The 10,231-nt window shown below is 40.5% G+C and overlaps 1 protein-coding gene across 3 annotated transcripts in view; it reads left to right on the top strand.

The window, feature by feature from the left end:
* Nucleotides 1-5,358: 5,358 nt before the first annotated feature.
* Nucleotides 5,359-10,231, top strand: part of LOC135548409 (ectodysplasin-A-like) — a 66,223-nt gene continuing 61,350 nt past the window's right edge. For all 3 annotated transcript variants that reach the window (XM_064977992.1, XM_064977991.1, XM_064977990.1), the window contains exon 1: nt 5,359-5,828. In XM_064977992.1, the coding sequence (XP_064834064.1) occupies nt 5,529-5,828 (300 nt within the window). In that variant the 5' untranslated portion in view covers nt 5,359-5,528. The remainder of the gene's footprint in view (nt 5,829-10,231) is intronic.

The raw sequence follows: 10,231 nt of genomic DNA, 5'->3' as shown, positions 1-10,231 counted from the left end.
AAACAATATTATTTAACTTCCTGCTGTTATGTGATCAGTCAAATTCCTGGAACATCAACAAATAGACACCAACTACTGCACATTGGATTTTCACAATCACATTTCAAATGTGATGTGTGACAGTATGCCTTGTTAAGCAAATTGCCTTAGAAAACAAAAAAGTCTACTCTGTGTGTAAGTATGCTCTTATTTTAGTTTCCCTTTGAACACTGGAGTGAGAAACCACATTAGCATGGTCAAGTGTTTCATAAATGGTTCACCTTTTGAAATAATTTGAAATAATTTCCTTGTGAGTGGCCTATTCATGTCCTTGTGAATTATGCATATTATCTGCTGAGGTAGTCTCCAACATTATTTGGTGGTACTACATTGTACAGTATATCCACTCTGACAGTACTTGTGTCTGATTGATTTTTGCAATAATGTTGTTATATTTCTCTTCAAACAGTGTAGGGCCTGGTCTCTCTAATACATCTGCTGTTCTGTTGACGCCTGTCAGATGTTGAGAAAAAATAATGGATCACAGCAAATCTTCACATCAGAAAAGGGCAGTTTCCCAGTTCTCTGTTGTATTGATGTTCACATCTCATTCTGAACATTGGATCTCATAAAGCTCCTCTAAAAGCATGATCCATTCCCAATGCTGGAAAGTGATAAAAGACATATTTATATGAAGCTTGTTTTATTGCTCTTGGAATGGTGCTTCTACAGAAAGTCCTTTCTAAAGTGAATACTTTAAGGAACAGACATGAAGCCCCACTTGGTTCTGGGATGGAGACAATGGATCCATGATTTAAGGTATGTTCCCCACAAACTGTTTTATTTTGTCAATGTATTACCTATGACCTTCCCACCCACCCACCACTGCCATGTCTGTAGACATGTCTCCCTATGTAGAAACATGAACATCATCTAGTTAATGCTGGAGATATTCTTGGGCATACTTGAATAGAATGAATATGGGTCAGTGATTGCTTTGCCTGTATTTACATATCACCACTGAATGTTAGTGGGTGATAGACAGGGGTTGTCTGGGATTCTATGTATGTTCTTGTCTGTTCTGCTATGCATAAAAACAACAGTGCTGGAATCACTGCTTTACTCTTTTATGACAGTGATGGGCATTCCTTACCTTTGGGGGCCTTGGTGTCTGCAGGCTCCTGGGGTTGCCTACCAATCCACAACAGACCTAGACTTGGAAAACCAGATGGAGTCACTTACTGCCTATTGTGCTGAAACATTGACAAAACAGAAACCAGGAGATCCTAAAGCTTTCCTGTAGCTTTCCAGGCTTACCAACAATATATCTATGGCCAGTGTTCATGTGTTGGTCAAACTCAGAAGGTCAACACATAATGTTACCTTATGACCTGAGAGATTACATCAAAGGAGAAGGATATACAGTGGGGGGGGAGTATTTAGTCAGCCACCAATTGTGCAAGTTCTCCCACTTAAAAGAGGCCTGTAATTTTCATCATAGGTACACTTCAACTATGACAGACAAAATTAGAAGAAAGAAATCCAGAAAATCACATTGTAGGATTTTTAATGAATTTATTTGCAAATTATGGTGGAAAATAAGTATTTGGTCACCTACAAAGAAGCAAGATTTCTGGCTCTCACAGACCTTAACTTCTTCTTTAAGAGGCTCCTCTGTCCTCCACTCGTTACCTGTATTAATGGCACCTGTTTGAACTTGTTATCAGTATAAAAGACACCTGTCCACAACCTCAAACAGTCACACTCCAAACTCCACTATGGCCAAGACCAAAAAGCTGTCAAAGGACACCAGAAACACAATTGTAGACCTGCACCAGGCTGGGAAGACTGAATCTGCAATAGGTAAGCAGCTTGGTTTGAAGAAATCAACTGTGGGAGCAATTATTAGGAAATGGAAGACATACAAGACCACTGATAATCTCCCTCAATCTGGGGCTCCACGCAAGATCTCACCCCGTGGGGTCAAAATGATCACAAGAACGGTGAACAAAAATCCCAGAACCACACGGGGGGGACCTAGTGAATGACCTGCAGAGAGCTGGGACCAAAGTAACAAAGCCTACCATTAGTAACACACTACGACACCAGGGACTCAAATCCTGCAGTGCCAGACGTGTCCCCCTGCTTAAGCCAGTACATGTCCAGGCCGGTCTGAAGTTTGCTAGAGAGCATTTGGATGATCCAGAAGAAGATTGGGAGAATGTCATATGGTCAGATGAAACCAAAATCTAACTTTTTGGTAAAAACTCAACTCATTGTGTTTGGAGGACAAAGAATGCTGAGTTGCATCCAAAGAACACCATACCTACTGTGAAGCATGGGGGTGGAAACATCATGCTTTGGGGCTGTTTTTCTGCAAAGGGACCAGGACGACTGATCCGTGTAAAGGAAAGAATGAATGGGGCCATGTATCGTGAAATTTTGAGTGAAAACCTCCTTCCATCAGCAAGGGCATTGAAGATGAAACGTGGCTGGGTCTTTCAACATGACAATGATCCCAAACACACTGCCCGGGCAACGAAGGAGTGGCTTCGTAAGAAGCATTTCAAGGTCCTGTAGTGGCCTCGCCAGTCTCCAGATCTCAACCCCATAGAAAATCTTTGGAGGGAGGTGAAAGTCTGTGTTGCCCAGCAACAGCCCAAAAACATCACTGCTCTAGAGGAGCTCTGCATGGTAGGAATGGGCCAAAATACCAGCAACAGTGTGTGAAAACCTTGTGAAGACTTACAGAAAACGTTTGACCTCTGTCATTGCCAACAAAGGGTATATAACAAAGTATTGAGATAAACTTTTGTTATTGACCAAATACTTATTTTCCACCATAATTTGCAAACGAATTCATTAAAAATCCTACAATGTGATTTTCTGGATTTTTTTTCTCTTTTTGTCTGTCATAGTTGAAGTGTACCTATGATGAAAATTACAAGCCTCTCATCTTTTTAAGTGGGAGAACTTGCACAATTGGTAGCTGACTAAATACTTTTTTGCCCCACTGTAGGTCACAGCCAATATTTTAGACCATTACTGTGCATGTGAAGAGATTGTGGTTGACTGTCATTTTGAACACTGTCCTTTCCAGTGAGAGGCCACAGGCTCTCAGGCACTCAAATAAGAAGTGACTAGTCCGACATCAACAGGCCTATGTTATTGGTAGTGTATGCAGCTATTCATCAAATCCTTCAAACAAACAACTAAAAAGGGATCCAGGTACTAGAGTACTGTATCCTTGAGGCCCTTGTCATTGTGCCATTGTATTTGCTTTAATGCTTTTCACTGTGAAATCATCAGATGGATGAGGGGGTGGGGCTTAAGGGAGGCCCCATAATATACTACGTTGATCTTTTTAGTGGGCATGAGGAAATTATTACACTCTCCTGTTTTAATCATATTTTTCCAATTTATAGCCAAACACCGTCCATAATATTTGAAGTCTTGCAGCCAAGTGTTCTGTGACAGATGCCTAGACAGGAGTGAGCTGGGCAGCACCGCTCTCTCTCCCCATGCCAAGAGCTGACAGATCCTGCTGTTTCAAAGGGAGTCTAACACTTTGAGGATTACGGATAGCTCTGACATGGAAGGGGCTCAGTGCTGGAAAGTGGAATACCAGTCCCGGTTCAATCCCCCCCCACCTCCACAGGCCCACTGAGATACTCCTGTGGACCCGAAAGTGTGACAGGCAGTGAGTGTGTGAGAGAGAGAGAGAGAGAGGGATTCATTAGGCATGTTTAAACAGCATATAATTATAACCAAACAGCTGTGAACAAAATGTCTGAGTTGACTTGAATGGGCGGATTTGGTCAATCCAGTCAGGTCATGAAGAAACTCACACTGCACCGCATCTGTTTATAGTGGGTTTAAATGTGTAACTAAGGAAAATATGAATGTGTATTTTACACAAATGACAGTGTTTAGAAGAGGAAATGAATAGGGAGCCATCATGGTTTTCCATTGCCATTTTCACATGATGCATCATCGTCACTATATCCAACTGTATCCCACATGATCTCATTATGAGACATAAACAGTGCACTGTCACAGAACCAAAATGTATATCCCCATCCAATAGGGTGGTCTTAGTAGATGGATTAGGTCATAGATTCTCACGGCTGATGACAGGATGTGCTTCATGCGACAATGGGCACTGGCCATCAGTCATAGTGGAAAAATGGCTGAATTTGTTGGCAGAAAACAAAACTTGATCATGCGTGTATGTTTATTCAAAGTTCTTTGACATGTGAATTTCACAATTCCTGTCCTTTTAACTGACAGGCTTGAGGGAATGAAAATATATTGCTCTACATATGTTACTATAATGCCATAATGACTTATGTTAACACTTTAAAGATGTCAGCTCTATGTGCTTTCAGAAGGCCTCATGTGTCTTCAGCTGTTGATATTGTAATAATGTTGGGGGGCTTGACCAGTGAGTAAGCAATGGAGCTGTGGGCATGCGCCCAGAAAAGAAATGTCACCAAAATAATTGACATAGCATGACTCCAAGGTTACTGATACCCCCAAATAGTGTTACAGCATAAGAACCATCATCTTGGTTGATGTTTCTCAGGGGACCCTAATTAGTGGCAGACATGTGAAATGTATAAAAGCATCCCTTACTCATTTTTAGGTGAAAGCTTTTGTCCAGAAGATCCTGGTTGCTGTACATAGTGACACTAAGCATTAAGAATGTGTGTCTCTGAAATACACTTAGGTTATGTGTGGTCTCAGATAAGCCAGAATATTGACCTCTAACAGGTTGCATTATATTCAAGACAGGTTACATTATATTCAATATTTGTATTTATTATGGATCCCCATTAACTGCTGCCAAGGCAACAGCTACTCTTCCTGGGGACCAGCAACATAAGACAGTTACATATAGTTTAAAATACTACATAACATTACATTTCATAACACCTTACCCAACACATTCAGTATGTTCCTTCGGGCCACCACTCCACCACCACATATTTACAATACAACATCCATGTGCACATGTGTAGATTGTTTGTCTTATCATGTGTGTGTGTCTGTCTGTCTCCGAAGCATGTAGAAAGATGTATGTTCTTCTGTTTTGGCTGATCTAGCTACAGGACAAGGTCACCATTCATCATTAAAGTTTGATCTTCCAGTTTTTCAATGAGTTAGTACAATCCGGGATCCTTGGGACGTCCCTACCCTAAACCCCTATCTTTACCATAACCCTAACCTAAACCCTTGGCTTAACCATTTTACAATTCATCTTCAATGGGGTAGGGACGTCTCAAGGACCACGCATAGCAATTACCTTTTTTCCAACGGAGTGGCGTGTAATAGCCAATGAGAGACGGAGGGGCGGATCTAACAAACGGGATCACTTTATTTTACAGTATCAGTGTGTGGGTTACCGTACCGTCCCCCTGACTAGATGTGGATGGAGATAACTGTCACTGTGCTATCGTTTGAATATCAGTCAGCTCAGGTTAGGGACATAGCATCATAGACAAAAGCCGAGTATGCTGAAATAGCAACGACTGAAAGAGTTTTTAGACATGGCACCCAAATCGCTGTCTGAAAAGTTAGCAAATTTAGAGGACAGTGACTTAAAAGAGTCTACCTGCATTTGCAGGAAACAGTGTAAGAACTGTAAAATCTTTTTGGGATTCTTCGTTTTATCCCTTTCATTGCATCTCGTTACGCTTTTCTGTTATTTGGACCTGAGATCCGAAGTGAAACGCGAGATTCTCCAAAAGAACAGAGAGGAGACAATGTCACCGGCCGCAACCGATGTGAATGACCGATATTCTCCAGTATTCCAGCTGTTGGATATCAGCTACCCAGCTGATCTACAGGTAGGAAAATTATCGCCTCTGTAATAGCTTAACACTAAACACATATTTAAATTTTGTAAGAATGCATTGAAATACACATCAGGGACCAAAGTGCGGCCTTATACACCAAATTATTTTATACAGATTATGGATAATTTATTATTACAAATAACTGTATTTGTAAGTTCAATATGGACATCATTTTGGTCTTTAAACATCTTTGTAAGACCTTGCATTTCATTTGCTTATTCTCAATATTTAACCTAACTGACCAGATGAACAACTGGCCCCAGGGTGCGCATACATGGTTAGCCTACTGTTGATAAACGGTATGATGTCTAGAACGTTGGGGACCTCATGCAGAGATATTTTCCTACCAGGGTGTGCTTTGCATAAAGTGCCTGGAATGATCACATGGTTAACATATTTTTCACTTGTGAAACAACTGCCAATGTCTATCGTGAATGTGTATGATGATTAGGCTATTGACTGTCGTCAGTTAGAACCTTTCATTAGTCCTTGATCAGACAGAATAGTATATTGGTCCATGGTTCTCAAATGAGAACTACTTAGGCTTTCTTTGATTATGATACAGTCTCGTTGCAGGTTGGCAGTATGCTTATAGTAATACAAATCATAATTTCACAGTAGTGGTGCCCAATTCTCTATTGTTACTTGAGATTGATAATGCTTAATAATACTTTTGGTGAAAGTACTTTTTCCAAAGTGGTTTGGCGAGGATTTGAAAAGTGAGTGTATGGTTTGAATGACCTGGTGGTGCATGTTGAGACGAGCAGACACCTACGAGAATACTGCATGCCATCAGCATGTGGCACAGTAAGATTACACCCATCCCCTCCATGTATTAACAAGCCACTCACACATTTTACTGCATTGTTGGCATATTATAATCGCCTACAATTTTGTCATGAGGGCAGAAACACCTGGGGCCATTGAAGATGTTACTGGAATCAAATCATAAAAGGCGCTACATTTCTCGTCAGCTATTCTTTTAGCCTGTGAATTGACATAATGGGACAGAGCTCCCACTTGTCTGAGGCTATAGTGTGTAAGATGCCGAACGTGCGTGGTTTGAAATATTATTTTACAGGAGCATGGTAAGCCATGTGAAAAGTACTACTGCACAGAAACATATGGTAGGAAGACGACAGTCAGTGGATGCCTTTCAATTAAAGATCAATTAAATGACACGGTACAAGGTACAAATCTGTCGTTCTGCCCCTGAACAGGCAGTTAACCCACTGTTCCTAGGCTGTCATTGAAAATAAGAATTTGTTCTTAACTGACTTGCCTGGTTAACTAAAGTTAAAATAAAAAAATCCTTCTGGCCCTCGTTGACATTATAATCAAATGAGATGAAAAGTTGAATGATTTGGTTGTGATCATGTTGCTCTGAGTTCTCCAGAATCCAAGTTGTTGTCTTTGACCTTGCTACCAGCTGTGAAAGTACTACACAGCACTAGTGGTTGCAATTTTCTTTATTTTTTATCAAACAAATCCTTAGCTTTTAAAGTTCAGTCACTATGTTTGTTGTAGGCCTATGGATGATTTGTTCATAGGGGTTTATATTGAGAAAAATACCTAAAAAAGCCCAAATGAGATTGTGAATGAACTATAGCTGGTATACAACCCCTTGCTTCGTCATTTCAACTTCCCCAGGCATTGTGGCTTGCCTCCAGAGCTCAGTGTGAAATCTCTAACTAGCACAGTTAGCTCCACACAAATATCCGGTTCCAACCCTCAACATCACTATTAAATCAGACTTTGTGCTCTGTTGCAGTATGAGATTTCTTACAGGATATTACCTTAAAAGCAACGTTGTGCAACACAAGTAATTACATCCACTCAATTACTCAACTCCATTAAAATGGAGCATTGTGGGAGAATGTACATATGGCAGTAGATGTTAATATAGATGCAGACATAAGAAGTGAGAGACCTTTTAGAGTTGATTTAGGCAACATATTTGGAATTACGTTTATGGATGTGTTTATTGTTTGTGTTTGTATTTGTCTGTATTGTCAATTGCATTGAGTCCTTATTACCATAGATTTAAGCAAAAACCTGAACCAAAGAACCATCCAGAGGGTATGTGGTCAGGGTTCAATCTGAGTGCTGTAGTTATAGAGGTTAGAATTAGGGATGGGCCCTGTGTAATTTTCCATAATCTATTGTAATACCCACCACTCAAGCTAATAAAACATAAGTAAACACACATTTAAACACACATACATTTAACACACACACACATACCACCACATGACACACCACCTCCCTCCCCTCAATTAAATCATCCCCTGATGATGAACTGTGGATGTGTGGTCAAGAAAAAATGTGTTTACTTTAGCTGTAGGTTTTAATTGATTTATTTGGAATGCTTTCAAAGGAACAAGTGGGCCTCTGGCCATATTTGTTACTGGGGACAGGTGTCAAGACTGTTGCTAATTTTGTTATGTTTGCAAGGGAGTTAGGAAAGAATGTTTGAATGTCCCTAATTGTGGATGATGTTTTCCATGATATGCACCTGCTTCACTTTAGATTATCTTGAGGGTTTAGCTAGTGGCTACACAGATTTTATTCTCTTTCTTATGGGAAGCTATTCATACAAACAAAACATTTTGTGTTTTTCGGTATGTTTATGTTTAGAAAACAGAGGAGGGACAGTTACTGCTAACTAAAGAGTAAAACGTTAAAAAGCCTAAAAGGGTTTCCTGTTGAGTATTATTTTGAAGGTGAAAGCTTTTTACATCATAAAGGGATTTACCTCTTGCATGAGACTGGACAAAATAACACATTTTCATTGTTTGGAGCAGCTAATTAGTGTGAGCAATTAGTTTCTAACCTGAGTCACGACTCAAGATTGTGTTAGCCCACAGAGCCTGTCTAGGCAATGGCATTAGCTTTGGGAGCTAACACAAGCTCTTTTCATGACAGACTGACCAGACTAATCCAGGTGAAAGCTATGATCGCTCCCTTATTGATGTCACCTGTAAAATCCAATTAAATCAGTGTAGATGAAGAGGAGGAGACGGGTTAAAGAAAGATTTTTAAGCCTTCAGACAATTGAGATGGGTTGTGTATGTGTGCCATTCAGAGGGTGAATGGGCAAGACAAAAGATTGAAGTACCTTTGAACGGGGTTTGGTAGTAGATGCCAGGCGCACCGGATTGAGTGTGTCAAGAACTGCAACGCTGCTGGGTTTTTCACGCTCAACAGTTTCAAGAATGGTCCACCGCTCAAAGGACATCCAGCCAACATAACACAACTGTGGGAAACATTGGAGTCAACCAGCATCCCTGTGGAACGCTTTCGACACCTTGTAGAGTCCATGCCCCGACGAATTGAGGCTGTTCTGATATATCGATATCAATGTTCCTCTTATTTTGTACACTCAGGGTACAGTACCAGTCAAAAGTTTGGACATACCTACAAATTCCAGGGTTTTTATTTATTTTTACTATGTTCTACACTGTGGAAAAATAGTGAAGACTATGAAAACTATGAAATAACACACATGGAATCACATAGTAACCACAAAAGTGTTTTTTCTTCTAAGTAGCCACCCTTTACATTGATGACAGCTGGAATGCATTTTAATTAACAGGTGTGCCTTGTTAAAAGTTAATTTGTGGAATTTCTTTCCTTCTTAATGCATTTGAGCCAATCAGTTGTGTTGTGACAGAAGATAGCCCTATTTGGTAAAAGACCAAGTCCATATTATGGCAAGAACAGCTCAAATAAGCAAAGAGAAATGACAGTCCATCATTACTTTAAGACGAAGGTCAGTCAATCCAGAAAATGTCAAGAACTTTAAAAGTTTCTTCAAGTGCAGTCGCAAAAACCATCAAGCGCTATGATGAAACTGTCTCTCATTAGTACCACCACAGGAAAGGAAGACCCAGAGTTACCTCTGCTGCAGAGCATACATTCATTAGAGTTAACTGCAACTCAGATTGCAGCTCAAATAAATGCTTCACACAGTTCAAGTAACAGACACATCTCAACATCAACTGTTCAGGGGAGACTGCGTGAATCAGGCCTTCATGGTCGAATTGCTGCAAAGAAACCACTACTAAAGGACACCAATAAGAAGAAGAGACTTGCTTGGGCCAAGAAACACGAGTACCGGACATTAGACTGGTGGAAATCTGTCCTTTGGTCTTTTTGTTCCAACAACAGTGTCTTTGTGAGATGCGGAATAGGTGAACGGATGATCTCCACATGTGTGGTTCCCACCGTGAAGCATGGAGGAGGTGCTGTGATGGTGTGAGGGTGCTTTGCTGGTGACACTGTCAGTGCTTTATTTAGAGTTCAAGGCACACTTAACCAGCATGGCTACCACAGTATTCTGCAGCGATACTCCATCCCATCTGGTTGCGCTTAGTGGGACTATCATTTGTTTT

This window comes from Oncorhynchus masou, chromosome 11, assembly GCF_036934945.1.
Source record: "Oncorhynchus masou masou isolate Uvic2021 chromosome 11, UVic_Omas_1.1, whole genome shotgun sequence".
NCBI lineage: Eukaryota > Metazoa > Chordata > Actinopteri > Salmoniformes > Salmonidae > Oncorhynchus > Oncorhynchus masou.
This window is presented reverse-complemented; position numbering and strand designations above follow the sequence as displayed.